Source organism: Emys orbicularis, chromosome 10 (assembly GCF_028017835.1).
Source record: "Emys orbicularis isolate rEmyOrb1 chromosome 10, rEmyOrb1.hap1, whole genome shotgun sequence".
NCBI lineage: Eukaryota > Metazoa > Chordata > Testudines > Emydidae > Emys > Emys orbicularis.
In genome coordinates, this window is record NC_088692.1 from 89,222,491 (window position 1) to 89,244,808 (window position 22,318).

At 43.1% G+C, this 22,318-nt stretch overlaps 1 protein-coding gene across 3 annotated transcripts in view; it reads right to left on the minus strand.

The window, feature by feature from the left end:
- Positions 1-21,115, minus strand: part of GOLM2 (golgi membrane protein 2) — a 39,101-nt gene extending 17,986 nt beyond the window's left edge. For 2 of the 3 annotated variants that reach the window (XM_065411747.1, XM_065411745.1), the window contains exons 1-7: positions 20,789-21,115; positions 15,092-15,146; positions 12,098-12,200; positions 5,457-5,547; positions 3,610-3,754; positions 3,110-3,190; positions 2,602-2,700 (exon numbers count right to left, since the gene is read on the minus strand). In XM_065411747.1, coding sequence (XP_065267819.1) covers positions 2,602-2,700; positions 3,110-3,190; positions 3,610-3,754; positions 5,457-5,547; positions 12,098-12,200; positions 15,092-15,146; positions 20,789-21,115 — 901 coding nt within the window. The remainder of the gene's footprint in view (positions 1-2,601; positions 2,701-3,109; positions 3,191-3,609; positions 3,755-5,456; positions 5,548-12,097; positions 12,201-15,091; positions 15,147-20,788) is intronic. The other variant, XM_065411746.1, reaches the window with a different exon arrangement.
- Between the last annotated feature and the right edge of the window lie 1,203 nt (positions 21,116-22,318).

Below are 22,318 nucleotides of genomic sequence, written 5' to 3' on the forward strand. Positions count from 1 at the left end.
AGCGGGTCTTACTGAAAGGTGAACTGTCAGGTTGGAGGGAGGTTACCAGTGGAGTTCCTCAAGGTTCGGTTTTGGTTCCGATTTTATTTAATCTATTTATTACTGACCTCGGAACCAAATGTAGGAGTGGGCTGATAAAGTTTGCGGATGACACAAAGTTGGGAGGTATTGCCAATTCGGAGAAGGATCAGGATATCCTGCAGGGAGACTTGGATGACCTGGTAAACTGGAGTAATAGTAATAGGATGAAATTTAATAGTGAGAAGTGTAAGGTTATGCATTTAGAGATGACTAACAAGAATTTTAGTTATAAGCTGGGGACACATCAGTTGGAAGTAACGGAAGAGGAGAAGGACCTCGGAGTCCTGGTTGATCGCAGGATGACTATGAGTCGGCAATGTGACGTGGCCGTGAAAAAAGCTAATGCGGTCTTGGGATGCATTAGGCGAGGTATTTCTAGTAGGGATAAGGAGGTGCTGGTTCCGTTATACAAGGCACTGGTGAGACCTCATTTGGAGTACTGTGTGCAGTTCTGGTCTCCCATGTTTAAAAAGGATGAACTCAAACTGGAACGGGAACAGGGAAGGGCCAGTAGGATGATCCGAGGAATGGAAAACCTGTCGTATGAAAGGAGACTCGAGGAGCTCGGTTTGTTTACCCTAACCAAAAGAAGGCTGAGGGGGGATATGATTGCTCTCTTTAAATATATCAGAGGGATAAATACCAGGGAGGGAGAGGAATTATTTCAGCTCAGTACTAATGTGGACACGAGAACAAATGGATATAAACTGGCCGCCGGGAAGTTTAGGCTTGAAATTAGACAAAGGTTTCTAACCATCAGAGGGGTGAAGTTTTGGAACAGCCTTCCAAGGGAAACAGTGGGGGCGAAAGACCTCTCTGGCTTTAAGATTAAGCTTGATAAGTTTATGGAGGGGATGGTTTGATGGGATAACGTGATTTTAGTCAATAGGTCAATAACGTGCCATCGCTGGTAATTAGTAACAATGGTCAATGATGGGATATTAAAAGTTACTACAGAGAACATTTTCCGGAGGGTCTGGCTGGAGAATCTTGCCCGCATGCTCGGGGTTCAGCTGATCGCCATATTTGGGGTCGGGAAGGAATTTTCCTCCAGGGTAGATTGGCAGAGGCCCTGGAGGTTTTTCGCCTTCCTCCGCAGCATGGGGCAGGAGTCGCTGGCTGGAGGATTCTCTGCGACTTGAAGTCTTTAAATCATGATTTGGGGACTTCAACAGCTGAGTCAAGGGAGAGAATTATTCCAGGAGTGAGTGGGTCAGCTTCTGTGGCCTGCATCATGCGGGAGGTCAGACTAGATGATCATAATGGTCCCTTCTGACCTTAAAGTCTATGAGTCTATGAGGTAGATGGCATGGCTACAACAGTGCCATGCCAATGCCCTTTCTCCCTTTCAGGTGACATTGTAAATAAGAAGCGGGCAGCATTATCTCCTGTAAATGTAAAGAAACTTGTTTGTTTTAGCGACTGGCTGAACAAGATATAGGACTGAGTAGACTTGTATGAGGTGAACTGAAAAATATTCATTTCTTTGTCTCTTTTTTATATTGCAAATATGTGTAATCAAAAATAAAGTGAGCACTGTACATTTTGTATTGTAACTGAAATCAATATTTGAAAATGTAGAAAAAACATACAAAAATATTTATAATTACATGTAAATTGGTATTCTATTATTGTTTAACAATGCAATTAAAACGGATTGAGACTTTTTTTAATCTTGCGATTGCTATTTTTTTTAACCGTTTGACAGCCTTAATTTAAATGCAAAGCCTCTGCAAATAGGGTGGCAGATACACATGAATAAGGAGCACAGAGAATCCTTTCAGAAAGTGAAATCCTTGCCCCATTGATTTCAATGGCAAAGCTCTTATTGAATGCAGTGGGGCCAAGCTTTCACAGAGTCTCTACTGCTTTTCTTAGAGACAAGGAAAACTAATTTTACCCAGAACGAAATGGCTCTGACTTTGTTCCACAGAGGCTATGTACAATTATAGAAATAGATGTAGAAACTATATCTTTAAGAAATGTCTCTATTTGGAAATTTAAAACATTTTTAAGCTTATACCTATGCAAACTCTGAACACAAAAATCCACTAGTTTTAGTATCTTAAAGTTAAATTTTTTAAGAATTTGCAATGAACCATTAAGGGACATTTTTCGTTTGACCATTGGTAATTCTACTGGCACAACTTATAAATATCCTAAAGCTGTTTGGTCAATTTACACAAACACAAAGTATGTTTCACCTTCCTAACAAGGATAGCATTTGAAGATGCATTTTGAACTATAGTGTAGACAGAATCCAACCTTTCCCCAGGACTTTAACAAACAAAACAAAACAAAAATCAAACCCACATCTTCTGTACCCTTGCTCTTTGCCTGACATTAATAGAACTAAATCTAACTGGTTAGGCTTAGAATCATAATTTACTGTTTCTTGTGGTTTTAAAAGGTAAGAGTCAGTGGATGCTTGCAGCTAACCTTAAATGATTTGGTGGCAGAAATTAGCTATTGAACAAGATCTTATGAGATTTTGAAATGTCGCCTGTTAAGAGTTCATACCTGGAACCATATTTGGCAAACGGGGCTGTACAGTAGGAAGATTCATATTGGGTTGATGACCTTCACTTTGAGAAGTTGAAATAAGAGGCTTCTTTAAAGCTAAAGAAAATAAATGGATTCACAATAAGAGTTTTGTCCAACAGAACCACCACTATATTCTAGGCTTTACTTTAACAAAGTTCTATTTATACCAAATTTTATTTTAAAATCCCAGTGCTACAACTGAGAAATTAAAACTTCTGGGTAAAGTTTTAAAAAAAAGCTTGAATGACGAAGCAACTTAATTCCCATTGACTTAAGCACTTGACATTTTTACCTTCTACCAAAAATCTGAATGTTTTTTGACCGAAAAAGTCTATATTGACACACAACTCCTAACATATATGGGTTTTAAATCATCTGGATTTAAATGTTCACTGACTAATTGGCTGTCTAACACTTCACAGATTTAAATCAGAATTATATCAAATAGCAATATCCTATAACATTAGAACATGATTTTTCCAACCAGCAGGAGTATCTTCAGCTTTAGCAGGATCATTCTCTTCTATTCCAGGCATGCCTGCATCACCTCCTGATTTGATTTTCTCTGTCAAAATAAAAACATTAAGTTCTTCTCTATTTTTCTTTTGACTTTAATAGTGAATTTAGCATTGGTGAAAGTTGCTGGGCTAACAGCACTGGAATTGCGTCACTTATCCACAGACCAGGCAGAATGCCAGCAATGCCAGCACAAGATTCCGCACACTGCCCTGCTAGTGGACTTCAGCTCCGTTCTGGAGGGACCAATGAAAGGGCAGATCGAACTCCAAACTCAGTCTTTTCCCTCTGTGCTGAGAAGGACAAGGGCAGCATACCAGTAGTTTTTGTAATCAGACTATCTAGCCAATCTCAACTGAACTGAGGCAGGCTGCTCACTGTCCTAGCTCAAAAACAATTATTCTGTTTGATGGGGAGGGATAGAATACAATTAACGCATATTTATCCTGTGATGCAAAAAGGAAATACCTTTGCCATTAGGGATGTGATTGCTTGAGGGTTCTTCATTCTTTACTACATTTTTCTCATCTGTCTCTTGAACAGTCTTAGATATTGCTTGATCATCATTCAAACCCCGTTCAATGTCTTGTCTTGGCTGGATTCTCTGTGTATCCTGTTTTTAAAACAGATTAAACATTAATGAAGACGACCCTTGGAGGGGAGGGGAGAAATCACTCACTCACCTTGCAATTCTGCTTCTCTGAACATACCTTGCAGAGTTCTCACTCCTAGGTCTTGGCTCTTTAGGAGGAGAATGGTTAGCTCCAAGCTCTTAAATGTTTTGAACCTTGAGAGCAGTAGATAATACAGCAGAGCATGAACCAGACCCCTTATAGGCCAACATCTGCCATTGCCTGCCAGGTATACATGCAGCCCATGCCCTCCAAACCAGACATGCCAAACCCGCAAATAAAAATGCAGAAATTGGGCTTGTTTTTGCCTTAATTGGCTTGTGAGTTGCTTGTTGGCTAGTTTTTGGCTTGTAGCTTGTTGCTTTTTTTTTTTTTTTTTTTTTTTTGATTGGCTCCCGGCAAGCAGAGTGCACAGTGGGCCCACCACAGTCCCAGACTGCACACCGGGGGGATCTAGTCACAGAGTGTTGGGACTGGCTTGTTTTGGCCTTGTTTTCAAATGGGATTAGCTTGATTTTTGGCTTATTGTGAAAGTCGGGGGTGCTTATTTACCACGTGAAAGTTGGCAACTGTGCTCCAAACATGAGTCAATTCCTGCAGTTGTGCAGGAACTGACTATCAGAAAGAAATGCCAATTCAAGAACATTGAAAAAAAAAAAAATCAAAAAACGTGTCTCGGGGCAAGAGGGAAAAGAGCCTTCAGAAAGGTAACAAAATCAGACTTCAAACACAAAGGTCCCTGAGTGAATCTAGGCTTATGGCTTGTAAAGGGCGCACCTTGACCATGTTTCTCTTCCCCCAACAGGTGCATCACAAGGGTAAGGATTCCTGAGTGCCTTGTGCCAAGGCAATGACTCCCATTTACAGCAGAACAGATCGTAACTGGTTCATATGGAGCTCAATTCAGTAATTCCCTTTTGCAGGAACAATTTATATCCCCAGAATAGAATAAGGGTACAATTACTGAGTGGGTATACCTCTATCTGAACACAGGTGCATATTAAATAAGGTTCAATTACTCAGATTTGTACCTGAAGTTCATTTTACAGACATGAACTTCACCCACAAATAGGGTTGCTAGGCTGCTGCCTGGCTGAAAGTATGCCATTACATTTATATCTAGAGAGAAAATGGAAGATTGTATGGTTGTACAAAGCTTTCATTGGCATGAATTTGGAATGGCGGAACTACTTATAGCATTTGTGAAGCAGATATCACAGTCATTCCAAAGGAATACCAAGAAAACCATTACTCCATCATAATACATGTATTTTGCTTGTACTATAGTGTACAGTAAACTTTAGAAAAAATTAGTTCTATCATTATTAATAGGTTTTCTACCACTCTGCCTCTAGTAGGAAGTTACCATACATAGGCCTTGGACTAACAGGTAGTTACACTGCATATCTCATTGGAAAAATCTAGCATCCAGCTCCACTATGGGATACAGCAAGTGTTTCTAGAGCTGCTGATTTACAAGGCAGACCTTAAATGTGTTTCCTGTCTAGAACTAAAACAAAATAAAAAAACAAAATAATTACAAGGTAACATTTTGGTGAACCCAAGCCAGTGTCCCAGACATCCAAACTAGTTCCAATTTTATTGCTCAAGATGATGCTATCCTTATATTGAAACAAAAAATTCACTATTTCGACAACTGTATTATTTTTAGCCACTATTTACCTTTTGTTCTTGTACAACTTGGTCCATTAAGTTCTTTATATTTTCTTCATATTGCATTCTCATGTCTTTGATTTGTTGTCCACACTGCAAACTTAATAGGAAGCACATTAACAGTTACACATTTGATTTGGATTATACCAAGTCTCCCATAATTGCCTGGGAGAAAAAGAAAAGCGACTGGCACAAGAAGCTTGAGGATTAGAAACTGGGATAGCCCAGAAAATACCAAGGTTTCAGAGGTGGGGTGAGCAGAAGGTCTGTGACCAGTAGAGCACACTCCCTTACAGGCCTGGAAAATAACCCAAAATTCCTGAGTCTCACCATTCCTTTGCCATCAGCAAATATCTGTGAAACTCATGAGTAAAGTTTCTCATCCTCTTCAGTGCCCATCCTCAGAAAGGATGGCAAACTACTACTACCAAGTATCAGAGGGGTAGCCGTGTTAGTCTGAATCTGTAAAAAGCAACAGAGGGTCCTGTGGCACCTTTAAGACTAACAGAAGTATTGGGAGCATAAGCTTTCGTGGGTAAGAACCTCACTTCTTCAGATGCAAGTAATGGAAATCTCCAGAGGCAGGTATAAATCAGTGTGGAGATAACGAGGTTAGTTCGATCAGGGAGGGTGAGGTGCTCTGCTAGCAGTAGAGGTGTGAACACCAAGGGAGGAGAAACTGCTTCTGTAGTTGGATAGCCATTCACAGTCTTTGTTTAATCCTGATCTGATGGTGTCAAATTTGCAAATGAACTGGAGCTCAGCAGTTTCTCTTTGGAGTCTGGTCCTGAAGTTTTTTTGCTGTAAGATGGCTACCTTAACATCTGCTACTGTGTGGCCAGGGAGGTTAAAGTGTTCTCCTACAGGTTTTTGTATATTGCCATTCCTGATATCTGACTTGTGTCCATTTATCCTCTTGCGTAGTGACTGTCCAGTTTGGCCAATGTACATAGCAGAGGGGCATTGCTGGCACATGATGGCATATATAACATTGGTGGACGTGCAGGTGAATGAGCCGGTGATGTTGTAGCTGATCTGGTTAGGTCCTGTGATAGTGCTGCTGGTGTAGATATGTGGGCAGAGTTGGCATCGAGGTTTGTTGCATGGGTTGGTTCCTGAGTTAGAGTTGTTATGGTGCGGTGCGTGGTTGCTGGTGAGAATATGCTTAAGGTTGGCAGGTTGTCTGTGGGCGAGGACAGGCCTGCCTCCCAAGGTCTGTGAAAGTGAGGGGTCATTGTCCAGGATGGGTTGTAGATCACTGATGATGCGTTGGAGAGGTTTAAGCTGAGGGCTGTAGGTGATGGCCAGTGGAGTTCTGTTGGTTTCTTTTTTGGGCCTGTCTTGTAGCAGGAGGCTTCTGGGTACACGTCTGGCTCTGTTGATTTGTTCCTTTATTTCCTTGTGTGGGTATCGTAGTTTTGAGAATGCTTGGTGAAGATCTTGTAGGTGTTGGTCTCTGTCTGAGGGGTTGGAGCAGATGCGGTTGTACCTCAGTGCTTGGCTGTAAACGATGGATCGTGTGGTGTGTCCGGGGTGGAAGCTGGAGGCATGAAGGTAGGCATAGCGGTCGGTGGGTTTTCGGTATAGGGTGGTGTTAACGTGGCCATTGCTTATTTGTACTGTGGTGTCCAGGAAGTGGACCTCCCGTGTAGATTGGTCCAGGCTGAGGTTGATGGTGGGGTGGAAGCTGTTGAAATCATGGTGGAATTCTTCCAGGGTCTCCTTCCCATGGGTCCAGATGATGAAGATGTCATCAATGTAGCGTAGGTAGAGAAGGGGCGTGAGTGGACGAGAGCTGAGGAAGCGTTGTTCTAGGTCAGCCATAAAGATGTTGGCATATTGTGGGGCCATGCGGGTGCCCATAGCGGTGCCACTGGTCTGGAGGTATATATTGTCACCAAATTTGAAATAATTGTGCGTGAGGATAAAGTCACAGAGCTCGGCAATAAGTTGTGCTGTGTCATCATCAGGGATACTGTTCCTGACAGCTTGTATTCCATCTGTGTGTGGGATGTTTGTGTAGAGAGCCTCTACATCCATGGTGGCTAGGATGGTGTTTTCTGGGAGGTCACCAATGCATTGTAGTTTTCTCAGGAAATCTGTGGTGTCACGGAGATAGCTGGGAGTGCTGGTGGCGTAGGGTCTGAGTAGGGAGTCCACATATCCAGACAGTCCTTCAGTGAGAGTGCCAATGCCCGAGATGATGGGGCGTCCAGGATTTCCAGGTTTGTGGATCTTGGGTAGTAGATAGAATAACCCCGGTCGGGGCTCTAAGGGTATGTTGATTTGTTCCTGTGTTAGTGTAGGCACTTGGGGCCACAACAGGGGTACCCCTAACTCACCCAGCAATATCGTCAATTTATCCAGCTACACACTCAACCCAGCAGAGGAGTCTGTCCTATCTCGGGGACTCTCTTTTTGCCCAGCACCCCCACGAACATGATACAGTTCTGCGGTGATCTGGAAGCCTACTTTCGCCGCCTCCGACTCAGAGAATACTTTCAAGATAACACTGAACAGCGCACTGATACACAGATACCCTCCCACCAACAACACAGGAAGAAGAACTCCACATGGACTCCTCCTGAGGGTCGAAATGACAGTCTGGACCTATACATAGAATGCTTCCGCCGACGTGCACAGGCAGAAATTGTGGAAAAACAACATCGCTTGCCTCATAACCTAAGTCGTGCAGAACGCAATGCCATCCACAGCCTCAGAAACCACCCTGACATTATCATCAAAGAGGCTGATAAAGGAGGTGCTGTTGTCATCATGAACAGGTCTGACTACCAGAAGGAGGCCGCCAGACAACTCTCCAATACCAAATTCTACAGGCCACTTTCCTCAGATCCCACTGAGGAATACACTAAGAAACTGCACCATCTACTCAGGACACTCCCTACACTAACACAGGAACAAATCAACATACCCTTAGAGCCCCGACCGGGGTTATTCTATCTACTACCCAAGATCCACAAACCTGGAAATCCTGGACGCCCCATCATCTCGGGCATTGGCACTCTCACTGAAGGACTGTCTGGATATGTGGACTCCCTACTCAGACCCTACGCCACCAGCACTCCCAGCTATCTCCGTGACACCACAGATTTCCTGAGAAAACTACAATGCATTGGTGACCTCCCAGAAAACACCATCCTAGCCACCATGGATGTAGAGGCTCTCTACACAAACATCCCACACACAGATGGAATACAAGCTGTCAGGAACAGTATCCCTGATGATGACACAGCACAACTTATTGCCGAGCTCTGTGACTTTATCCTCACGCACAATTATTTCAAATTTGGTGACAATATATACCTCCAGACCAGTGGCACCGCTATGGGCACCCGCATGGCCCCACAATATGCCAACATCTTTATGGCTGACCTAGAACAACGCTTCCTCAGCTCTCGTCCACTCACGCCCCTTCTCTACCTACGCTACATTGATGACATCTTCATCATCTGGACCCATGGGAAGGAGACCCTGGAAGAATTCCACCATGATTTCAACAGCTTCCACCCCACCATCAACCTCAGCCTGGACCAATCTACACGGGAGGTCCACTTCCTGGACACCACAGTACAAATAAGCAATGGCCACGTTAACACCACCCTATACCGAAAACCCACCGACCGCTATGCCTACCTTCATGCCTCCAGCTTCCACCCCGGACACACCACACGATCCATCGTTTACAGCCAAGCACTGAGGTACAACCGCATCTGCTCCAACCCCTCAGACAGAGACCAACACCTACAAGATCTTCACCAAGCATTCTCAAAACTACGATACCCACACAAGGAAATAAAGGAACAAATCAACAGAGCCAGACGTGTACCCAGAAGCCTCCTGCTACAAGACAGGCCCAAAAAAGAAACCAACAGAACTCCACTGGCCATCACCTACAGCCCTCAGCTTAAACCTCTCCAACGCATCATCAGTGATCTACAACCCATCCTGGACAATGACCCCTCACTTTCACAGACCTTGGGAGGCAGGCCTGTCCTCGCCCACAGACAACCTGCCAACCTTAAGCATATTCTCACCAGCAACCACGCACCGCACCATAACAACTCTAACTCAGGAACCAACCCATGCAACAAACCTCGATGCCAACTCTGCCCACATATCTACACCAGCAGCACTATCACAGGACCTAACCAGATCAGCTACAACATCACCGGCTCATTCACCTGCACGTCCACCAATGTTATATATGCCATCATGTGCCAGCAATGCCCCTCTGCTATGTACATTGGCCAAACTGGACAGTCACTACGCAAGAGGATAAATGGACACAAGTCAGATATCAGGAATGGCAATATACAAAAACCTGTAGGAGAACACTTTAACCTCCCTGGCCACACAGTAGCAGATGTTAAGGTAGCCATCTTACAGCAAAAAAACTTCAGGACCAGACTCCAAAGAGAAACTGCTGAGCTCCAGTTCATTTGCAAATTTGACACCATCAGATCAGGATTAAACAAAGACTGTGAATGGCTATCCAACTACAGAAGCAGTTTCTCCTCCCTTGGTGTTCACACCTCTACTGCTAGCAGAGCACCTCACCCTCCCTGATCGAACTAACCTCGTTATCTCCACACTGATTTATACCTGCCTCTGGAGATTTCCATTACTTGCATCTGAAGAAGTGAGGTTCTTACCCACGAAAGCTTATGCTCCCAATACTTCTACTACTACCAGATACTCTGTTGGCTCTAGTAACAAGGTCTGTTCAGTGGATCTAAAGATTCCAACAATGCTGATGAACTATGTGGGTGTCAATATTATGCAATAGGATGGTATGTTTTGTCAGATTAAAAAAACAACCTAGGAAAAAGAAACATACACAAAACTATAGTAAAAATATTAAGGGTGCAGAGTAAAGCACTCAAGTTAGGAAATGCCAGACTTAAGGTACTATGCAAAAGAAATGTTATCATAATTAAAGAATCGTAATACACACGCATAAGGAGACCAAATTACAGTTGCACAGGCAACCTTAATTATGGCCTTTCTTAAGTTCTGAGTGCTTGAATTTGAACCTTAATGTTTTTTATACATATAAAATATTACTAATTCTATATTGAGAAGAGAATCTGTGCAAGAGTTTCATATTAGTTTATAATAGAAAAGCCAGTGGTCAGTAAACTGATTTTGAATACAGCTTTAGAAACCCTTTCATTTAAACAAAGTAGCTTTCCACAATCTCACCCACATGAATTCTCTTTTCTTCTGAAATCACTAATTCTTATCTTCAGAGAAATAACATTTATTATAACTGTTTATTTACTCAAAATGGATTTTGCATCTGAAATGTATAATTAAGGTATTTAAATATTTTTGGATAAGTTTCAGAACTGATCACAGAAACAGATAATTTTACAACTTGTAGGAATTTAACAGTATGTTTAAGAATGCCCTAGATGAAAAGCCCATTAATTTGGTTAAAATATCAGCAAATTACTGTTAAACTGCAGTCCACAAGGACATATTAGGGTTTCTCTAATTATTAGAAGTTTGTTCAAGTTAAAAGGAACCAGGATACAACGCAGTTCATTCCTTCCTGTGCAGGTATATTGGCTGAATAAACAGTTATGCTAAGTTAGTTTTAATGTGTTCCATTCCATCCAATGTTTATTTATGGGCACATAAACAAGTAAAGGGCTATCATCTCAAAATGAGAGAGTTGCTTTGCTTATCCCATTAGGCTTTCAGGAGCTAAACCCAGGGTGGTTATGTCTGCCTCCATCTACTCTCTGTATTTTATCTCTTGTAAGGCTTGAGTTGACAGAGAGGAAGGTAGTATCTTATGTGCTAGCCACAGCCAATTAATACTGATGACAAAAGAGCATGATATTATCACAGCAGCTTCAAGAAGGAAAGGTGGAGCACATGAACAAATACGAAAGTAACAGACCCTTAAACCTATTTTTAAAAACAGTTTTTAGGCATAGAAGTGAACCAAGGATGGTTCACAAATTAGGGAGTTCAGGGATAAAATGTGAAGAGGTAGTAGCCCTGCAAAGCTTTAATTTTTTACTCTATGTATTTTGTCCTGAAAGCTTCCCAATACACACTTTTAACCAAACACATTATAAATTGTCCTTTCAGAAATTTTAAGCCTTTTCTCAATGTTACTGTGTCTCACCCTTCCCTACAATATGTGGGGGAAAGAATTGCTTCCTAAAAATTGATTTTTCTTCCAAATTTATAGCAGACATTTCAAGTTAATTTCAGCCTAAACACAGTATTTTTACCTCAATTCCAATCAAATAAATTTGTCATGAAGACCTTGATAAACATACCATAAACACTTCAATAACCCAGTTTGATTAAATATAGTTCTTCTGTTGTCTTAACTCGTACTTGAGACAATATATGATTTAAGTCAAACTGAATAAAAAGCACAATTCTGGGAAGTCACATTTCTCTAGAGACTTTCCCACTCCCAACAAAACACAAACACCAGAAAATAAAGATTTACATTAGAAATCCTGACAGCTTTTTTGATTTGTCAGCTATCTATTGATTAAGGTCTATTTGATGATTAAAGATCTATTTGACTAGCTTGTGGAGTTCACATTTATGGGAACTGTACACAAATCTGTGGTTATTACAAACACTCAAAAGCATCATACCTCTCATACTCCAGCCTCCTCACAAGGCGAGTATTGTTCTTCTTGTACTCATGAAGCTGGTCCTCCTGACGAATGAATTCTTGGCGTAATTCTGCTAGTTGTTCTAGGCCAAATTGCACAAATCAAAGTGAGTAGAAAAATACCTCCCCTTTAATCCCTTTTACCATTGATGTTCTTATATGAAAAATGCACATTTTCAAATCTTTCTGATCTCTACTGTATTTATTGATTCCCCGCCCCCACGGAATCTTTAAAAAAAAAATTGTATAGCCACACAACATGCCAAATAAGTTCTTCATGTAAACTAGAAATCAATTCATACACATTTATTTTGAAGCCAAGAATACTACTTGTGACCTTTCAGGATAAGAATATATGGTAAAAATTTAACTCTCTTCATTCCAAAGGGCTATATGATGCATCTACTGGTCAGAAATAATTTAATATTAATCTAATATACCGCCTTATTTTGAAAAATATAGCAATATAAATGGAAACCTCTCTCTCTCTCTAGGGTCAGCAATTTACACTTTATGCATACACACATCATCCTTAGCATACAGCAGACATTCTGTGCTTCTACTCCAAGAATTTTTTTTTAAAAGAATACATGTAATACTTTTACATCTATCTACATTAACATTTAACATACACTTTAGTTTTCAAAACAGTTACTTTAGAAGTTTCTCCTCCCTGCTGCTTCGGGTGTAAATGTGAGATTTAAAATGCCTATTTATTGATACTAATTACTCTTAATTGCTTTAAAGATACTAAGCAAGTTAGGAGTCAACATTACTAGGGCCCTACCAAATTCACGGTCCATGTTCATCAATTTCACGGCCAGACAGTTTTAAAATTGGTCAATTTCACGATTTCTGCTGTTAACATCTGAAATTTCACTGTATTGTAACCATGAGGGTCCCAACCAAAAGAGTACCTGGAAGAGGGTCTGATCTCCCCTCTCACCCTCCCCTGCAGCTGCCATGCAAGGGAAGGACAAGGCCTGTTTCTTCCCAGCTGAGACTCTCAGCTAGGAGCTCCCTGGCTGGGGCACTTCCAAGAGCAGGGGGATATTGGACCCACCTCCACAAATCTCCTCCAGCTGCAGAAACTTCTGGGGCTGGAGCTTCCTGCAGCAGGGGGAGGCACTCCGAGGTTGGTCTGATCTCCCCCTGAGAGCAAGAGTGACTGTGAAGGAGAAGAATAAGTCCTCTCCCTCCCCAACCCAGCTGGGACTTGCAAGTAGGAGCCCCATGACTGGGGCACTCCAAGCAGCAAGGGGGAGATCAGATTTCACAGGGAAAGGCTTATTTCATGGTCAGTGACATTTTCCATGGCCATGAAACTGGTAGGGCCCTAAACATTACAACATGCAGGGCACACATCTGCAATCTTCCCAATACACCCCAGGAGAAGGAAGACACACCCTAGATCAGAGGTCTCCAACCTTTTTACGCCCAAGATCACTTTTTGAATTTAAGGGCAACCCAAGATCTACCCCCCCCCCTTCCCCAAAGCCCCGCCCACTCCCTCCCTCCCCCCCCCCCCAGTTGCTCACTCTCCCCCACCCTCACTCACTTTCACCGGGCTGGGGTAGGGGCTCCGGGGGGAGGGGGGTGCAAGCTCTGGGCTGGGGCCGAGGGGTCCGCAGTGTGGGAGGGGATTCTGGGCTGAGCCTGGGGCAGGGGGTGAGGGGTGCAGGGGGGTGGGGGGTGAGTGGTGCAAGCTCTGGGAGGGAGTTCAGGTGCGGGGGGCCTCTGGGCTAGGGCAGAGTATTGGGGTGTAGGAGGGGGTACAGGGTGCTGGAGGGGGTATGGGATGCTGGCTCTGGAAGGGGGGGTCAGGGCTGGGGGTTGGAGTGAAGGAGGGGGTACATGTACTGGCTCGGGGGGGTCACTGCTGGGGCTTGAGTGCAGGAGGGGGTATTGGGTGATGGCTCTAGGAGGGGGGCTCAGGGCTGGGGTGCAGCCTCCCGACGGGCAGCACTTACCTCTGGCAGCTCCCAGTTGGTGGTGTAGCGTGGCTGCCACCAAGGCAGGCTCCCTGCCTACCCCAGCCCCACGCGCCCCTGTGGCCCACGTGGCTCCGCGCGCTGCCCCTCTCTGCAAGCACCGCCCCCACAGCTCCCTGTTCCCGGCCAATGGGAGCTGCGAGGGCAGTGCTTGCAGAGAGGGGCAGCGTGCAGAGGGAGACCCCTGTCCCCCCACTCGCGCTGGCCGCTTCCAGGAGCAGCGTGGGGCTAGGGCAGGCAGGGAGCCTGCCATAGCAGCAGCCCTGCTCTGCCACCTGAGATTGCGATAGACTGGGAAATACTTTAGGATCGACCGGTTGGTGACCAATGTCCTAGATGAATTTTCTGGTCCTTTTCCATTTCTATAATTTTCTATGTTATGCAGGAGTCAGAATCTCTCTCTCCCCCTCACTCCTTCAGTCGTAATTTTTACCTCAATAGACAAATTACTTAATACTAATTTAAACAACAAGGAGGCCGGTGGCACCTTAAAGTATTAAAAGATTTATTTGGGCATAAGCTTTCATGGGTAAAAAACTCACTTCTTCAGATGCATGGAGTGAAAATTACAGATGCAGGCATTATTATACTGACACATGAAGAGAAGGGAGTTACCTTACAAATGGACAACCAGTGTTGATATTACTGGTACCTAGAATATTACATTACACTTCACCTTGAAAATGATTTTGGGTATTTTGGAAAAGTTTTTGCTAGAATGTATCCTCTCCCTCCACTGCATAACATGAAAAGGCTGATATGGAAATCCATCAGGCCCTTATTAACTAAACCAGATAATGAATTACAATGTTTTGTAAAACTTCCGTAGTTAAAGGACGCAAGTTGTCACTTGTTAATACTCCAGCATCAGACATACTCTAGATTTTTCTTTCAGCATGCACTCCTCAATACCTAGGGAATTCTGAAAGATTTTAGTGTTAGTATGCTATTCTCACACGATGTGTAAGTAGAAAGTTCCTTACCTTTTAAACGATGTATGTCTGCCATTTGATATGATATGTTGTTCTGTAGTTTGATCTGCAAACAAAGAAGTTTATTTATTTTAAAAGATGTAAATATATATTTACACCTGAATAAGCCAAGAGTATTTGAACACATTTCGATCTCACAATTAAGTAAAAGCGTAATTTTATAAACTTGTGTGAACTGCTTTCAGAATCACAGATGGAAGGTGCTGCAAGTAAAATCAATCATACATTTCCTTTACAAGTTAAGTCCCTACGTTTTGCTTAGACAGGTTTAGCTAAACCTACCTTTAATAGAAATATTTTCTGGAAACTAACGAAGCCAAAGTAGATATATTTATGTCTAAACCTATTATTTGTAATATTAAGGTTGCATTTGTGGTACTACATGAAAACAAACTGAACATACTAGTCACAATTTCACTGTCCAAGCCTAAGTACTGCAAAGTAAACAGTATTAATAGTGAAAAATCATTTTAAAATGTTTCAGTTGTACTAAAGTGAGAAGCAATGGCAAGACAGCTAAGAATATTTGCTTTAAACACTAATTTTAAAATGAAAACATGTCTTTAAGAGATCTACCTCAGCTCTGATGGAGCCAGACTTCTATGAAGGCTTTTTTTATTAGAGATTTTTATTATGTAAAAGCACTAGCAATTACAACCAATGAGAACAAATGCAAAGCTAAGTGTAAAGAATATAAAGCCATTATCATGCCAAAATACCTTATATTTCTTTATTTTTTTTCATACAACAAACCAACCAAAGCAAAGAGGAAAAATGCTAGAAGTGAGGGAACAATGTCTCGAATGAAAGAAACACCATGCAGAGCCAAGGAATTGTGTCAAAAACTGACCTCTGCACAGTTAGTTTTTGAAAGAAACTTGTCTCTGTTGGGGTCATACGCATTCCCCAGTGTGGCTTCTGGACTGTTAAACTTAACTAAACATTAGAATTCAATTATCTTCACTTTTTAAAATAGCCACAATTTATAGTTACTTTTAAAATTGTACAATATGGACACACCCCTTTGCTTTGGGAAAAAAGGGACATTAGATATTTCAGTCCCCCCCTACTTTGAGGTTTTAACATCTTTGAATCAGACATATGGAATACCTCTTAAAAAAAAGCTACATCTGCTCTCAGGTCTTAAGATGCACTAACATTTCCTTGCGCTGAAATTTTAATAGGATTATTCATTCCCTTAAAAAAAAAAATCTTCATGGAAGTCCCTTATATGGGAAGCCTTACTGCTGCTGATCTTTCCTTCTGCTGACCCACCTTGTTCTACCCTTCTGTAAAATACTTGAGTTATAGACAAGTTGAGAGGAGACTCTTTCCTCATGTTGGAAAATAATTTGAGACAGGTATAAACATTCCCACCATCCCTTTCCTTCTTAATTGAAGCCCCCAAAACATTTTTTTTTAAATAATTAAATAGCCCATAGCCAAGAGAGCTTAACTAAAGGCAAATGTCCATAGTGCGAGGAGAAACTGCTTCTCTCCCGTTCATGGACTGTTTCGCCCACACTTACGAAGGGAGTACAGTTCTCTCATCTGCATGCCTTATGCCAACTAGTGCTATTTGCGCTGTTCTGAAACAAACTCTGTTCACACAAGCAAGAAATGGGACTTTTCAGAAAAACAGTTGTGGAAGGGCACAAAATTCTGGATAGGTCTGTTGTCTTTGCTACTTAAAGTTAATAAATGAAAGCAACAAAGGCAAAGCCCTGGGGCTTTCTGGAATAATTTACATGTAGGGCTGCACTTCTGTTACTGTGTGAAGAACTACAATAGTTCTTCTTACACGGAAGAGAACAGGCTAAGAAAAAGAAAGTTGCAAACCCCTTTGTCTTGCCATGTCTCAAGCAGTTTGGAAATATGTCCATTGATGATGTATATCCTTGCTATAGCCCTTAAATATTCTTGGGGGGTGGGGGGTGTTGAGCAATTATCCTACTGCAATATTCCACAACTCACTTGCTTTTCATAGTTGTGGACCTTAAAAATGTGGCTATAAATGCCTTCTGTTGTTTTCCCAGTGCAGATTTTGGCACTAGTATTGTGTTAACCAACACTATTTCCAAATCCGTGCCTACTGGAGAGTTTTAAGCTGTGCTGGAAAACACCCATCAGATTCACCTGTCTCTCAGAAACATACAATGCAGTTTTCTTCTCCATTGGGCTTGCCACGTCAGACACTTTGGTAAATATTTAAACATTATACCTTGAGAACTGTCCATAGTGTGGGTTTATTGGCAGTGGAAGCTCTCATATAGTGTTGCATAGCTCTCAGGGCACATTTACATGAATTCCACTGTACATTTAAAAATCATCCACAAACGTTTGTTTTAAAAGGGTCAAACTTTATACTATTCTGCAGCATTTACAGTTCATGCTGTTCCTCTGGATCGAGGCAGCATGGTTTTGCAGTATTTGATTTTTGAGTTCTATGTTTCTGCCATGCTACTGTTATCTGAGACAGATTTTAATGACAGCTGTCAGTAAAACACCTCTGAAGTGAAGAAGAGGGTTCTGTACTGGACCTTATTCTTTGCCATGAACTTTTTCTATTAAGGCTTTAAATAGAGGCAACAAACATCGATTTTAGGAAGTAACAAAATGTTTCTCCATAAAACTATATTGATATGTTAACATTGGAGGACTAAACAATCTTAATGTCCTTTTTATCTATAATTTTAACTTAAAATGAGACCTTGGGAAGGTGCTTAAAAGCACTACTTTGTGTGCTTACTGATAATATCTAGGCCCTAAGGCTTCTGGATTTGGGTGATGCACAGTAAAAATTCCAAACAAAAATGCTCCTTTCAACAAGAGCCGACTGGCATTCTAATCACAAGCAAAATAATGAGACTCATAAGCTTGAATCTCTCATTATATGCACTATGTCAAAGCTGGTAGGCTCAGCCGGTGGCATACTCCCCTCTCCCCATTTTGTTTGAAGAAATGTACAGGATGCAGAATTAAAAGGATCCACTAAAACTTGGTGAGTTAGATTCTATGTTGTTTGGAATAAATGGAAGTGTTATGAAAAGTAGGTATTTGATAGCAGCTCTATAGAGGAAGGGATTCTATCTTAAAAATAATAATACAGCTAAATAGCCATAAACTTTCAATTGTTAAAATTCCTCTCTCTTTAATAAAGTACAGGTGGGAAGAAGAAAAAAAAACCCACCTCAAACCACAATGAAGTGTTCATAAGCCTTTTCAAGTGGGAAAATAGCTTTAGACCTCCCTGCAGAAGACACTTCCAAAAAAACAGAGTTTAAAACCAGTTCTCTGTTACAAGCAAGTCATATCATTTAACCCAATCACTACCAGTTTAGCATGGAGTGCCCCCAGTAGTTTTATAGTTCCCAGTTATAACAATGTACTAATGAAGAGTTCTTTACTCTACCACAGATTCTGTGTAAATCAGTTGTAGTGCTGTATCTCTATCTGACTATAGAAATTCAAGATGACTACAGTTAGCTAAAATTCAAGCAGCAGACTTAGGGTTATGATCTGAAGTAGTACAAAAGAAACTTAAACATGCTTAATACTGTACATGCTGTTATTGCATGGCTTTTAAAAGCCAAATGTTTAAGAGTAAAAAAGTAATAAGCCAAGCATTTTAGAATACAAGACAGTCTCTTAGTTAGCATAGCAATATTTAGAGAGAGCTGTCCAAGAAGTAGGATGAATTTGATAAAGTTCACACACACAAATACCCACCACTTGATTTCACTGAAATTGTGATAAAAACTCAACAACAAAAATTGAAGTTTGGAAAATTTCAGCCAGCTGTAACTTACAAATCACTACCAAAAACCAACTATCCTGGTACTGTACAACGTAGTTTTCCAACTGCCTTACGGGTCACAATTTTCAATTGATTTTAGTATCCCCGTAGAACATACTTTTAGTAATTAACCAAACACAAACAGCAGCGAAGTCAAATGCAGCAGTATGATTTTTTTTATTCTGTATCATTATTTGTTTTTCAGAGAGAATATCAACTTCTAAAAATACATACTTAATCACACTGTGTCTATTTTCTAAGCACTCAAAAGTTAATTCTCAGCAAACACTGAATGATAGGTTTTTCCAATCTCCTCAATGGCAAGATCTGAATAGCTCATTCATTGCTACAGTGGGAAATAATGCAAATAATGATTTCACTATATAGACAGACCAAAATATGCGGTGATGCCATTTAAGAAGTAAAATTTGTGGTGCTCTCCCACCATATTTCCTGCTAATCGGAATAAGATACATTTTTCATTTAAACAGCAATTATCCCAAGTCTAAGTAGGACAGTTTTTTTTAAAACCAACAACCTTGACAGTTCTTATTTAAGCAGGTTACTCAAATTCCACTGACAAAACTACACCATCACACTTTATATCATGCTATTTGATCATATTTTGTTGTAAAATTCATTAAATGTGTGATGTGAATCACAAAGAAAGGCATCCAAAAAAGCAGTAAAAATTTCACTTACACAATATTTCCTTAAATTCTATTACAAAAATAGTAATTAAAAGTACAAACTGTTCAATCACAAGAACACAATCCCCAGCTACATTAAAAAAAAACACTGCACTTACTACCATACACAGGGTTTCTTACAAAATTCAATCACATCACTGATCTCAAACTATTACCACCACATCTTTAGTTTCTTACTATTAAAAAGAGCTGCTTGTTTAACACAGCCTGGCAAAGTTGTCATGAAAATTTACCAGCACTAGCACAAAATCTATTCATGCACTCTTTCCCAGGACAAACCAAATGGAAAATATTTTACATAGTTAGTTTAAAATATCCCTACAGAAAGCAACAGAGGGTCCTGTATCCCTACAGAGTTGACTAACACCAGCCATGACTGATTTTAGCCAGGAACTTATGAAAGAAAAAGGGTATTTTTGATCTTTCAAAAAATCAAAATCAACTTTCTAGACAAATTTCAGAGTAGCAGCCGTGTTAGTCTGTATCTGCAAAAAGAACAGGAGGACTTGTGGCACCTTAGAGACTAACAAATTTATTTGAGCATAAGCTTTTGTGGGCTACATCCAAAGAAGTGGGCTGTAGCCCATGAAAACTTATGCTCAAATAAATTTGTTAGTCTCTAAGGTGCCACAAGTCCTGTTCTTTTTTCTAGACAGAGTTTTGCAAGTTAAAGTGGTCAAGAAAAGTGCACAGGCAGGCAGGTACTACCTTGGCTTTTCAAGGTGCTGTGTAAAGAAGTCATTTTTCCCATAACACATTACCCATGAAGCCAGAGTAGAACAGTAGTTCCCTGGCTTTTAAGGCTTCGGGTGTCTTTTTCATTAGTCAGAACAAACGAGCTGACCCGCAGCAGATTAACGCACTTCCAAGGTTACAGTCAAATAGCCAATATCCCACACTGGCTAAAGCCTTTGTTTCTTGCACCCGTTCAATCATCCCTCAGGAGGTGCAAAACGTTAGGCCGACAAACTCACTCGTCCTAGCAGAGGCACCAATAGTAACTCCCAAACTCTGCCTCGGAGGGTTGTTATTTCTCTAGCTTGGGCACTAGAGAGGATTCGGTCTAAGAAAACAGGCCTAGAGACCCGACACCAGAGAGCAGACCCTGCAGGAAGCCCAGAGGAACTCTCCCTTGTCACACCCAACAGCCCTGCCCAGCTGTTTGGCCCCGCGCCCCCTTACCTTGCTGTCCTCGCACTTGGTGGCCTGGCTGTCCTTGGCTTGCAGCTGGCTGCTCAGGTGTCTGTAGTCCGCCTCCTTCTGCTCCAGCTGCTTCTGCTGGGAGTCCACCCGCACCATGAGGTCCGAGTTCCTCTTCTCCAGCCGCCCGCGGGCCACCTCGCCGCGCTTGGCCTGGCCCTGCAGCCCGGCCACCTCCTCCTGCAGCAGGGCCTGGCGGGAGGCGGCGCTCCAGTAGTGGAAGGCGAGGAGGGCGATCAGCACCAGCAGCGCCACGAAGACGAAGGACGGGAGACGGCCGCCCCTCCTGTTGGCCCCGAACCCCACCATGGGGGAGGCCGGGGGGCTCCACCCGCGCGCCGCCTCCGCCCACACCTGAGGGGAGAAGCCGAGAAGCGCCCCTCGGGGCGGGGCGGGGGGCCCGGGGAAGGCCCCTCGGGACCCGGCGGAACGGGGGGGGCTCCTCGGGGCACAGGGGAAGCTGCGAGCGGGGCCGCGGCGGGAAGCGAAGGGCACCAAGGGTGGCGGGGCAGGGGCGGGAGATCTCGCTGCGGCAGAGGGGACCCCGAGCGCTGTCCCGCCCCACACGGGAGAACCGCTACCGGCCCCGCGGCCACCCTCACCTCCCCCGCCGGTCCCGGGCCCCGGCCGGCGGCTCCAGGGCAGGCCCCGCCACTTCCGCCTTACCGCGTCTCGCGAGAAAGCCCCCCCTCCCCAGCTCTCGCGAGAGCTCAACTGCCTCGGGCGGGGGGGGGGGGACGCGGCGCCATTTTGGGCTGGCTCCCCTCAGGCACCGGCGGCCTCTCCCGCTTAGTCGGGCCGCGGGAGCGTGTCGCCACGGGCCCGCCCCGCTGGGCTGGGCCTGGCCGGGTGGTCCGCGCACACCGGATGTAGGGGGCTGGTCGGTGACCAGACAGCAAATGTGGCGAATCAGGACGGGGTGGGGGGTAATAGGAGCCTATGTAAGAAAAAACTCAAAAATCGGGACTGTCCCTATAAAATCGGGACATCTGGTCCCCCTAGGGGCTGGCACCCCTGAGATGCACTCCGAGGGGCACGCGCCGTGGGGGGCAGGCAGCCGGCACTGCCCCGGCTACGCACAGCCGGGGGAAGAGGGATGAGCGAAGGACACCAGGGCAAACCTGTCAGACCATGCGTCTGACGACGTGGGCAGTCACCCCCGAAAGCTTATGCTCCAATACGTCTGTTAGTCGATAAGGGGCCACAGGACTCTGCTGCTTTTACAGATCCAGACTAACACGGCTACCGCCTGATACCGTCAGACAAGTGCAGCGAGACACTCAGTGGCTGTGCGGTGCAGACAGGGCCTCGGGGTACAGGCACAACCAGCAGATCCACCTGCAGGAAACTGCCTGGAGCTCTAACAAGGTCCATCACAAGAGACTAACCAAGTACTAAACAAAGGACTCACGGAGTGAGAGGCAAAGCGTTGTCTTGGGTCAAAAACTGTCTAGGAGACAAAGCAAAGAGTAGGATGAAATGGTCAATTTTCATCATGGCTAAAGATTAACA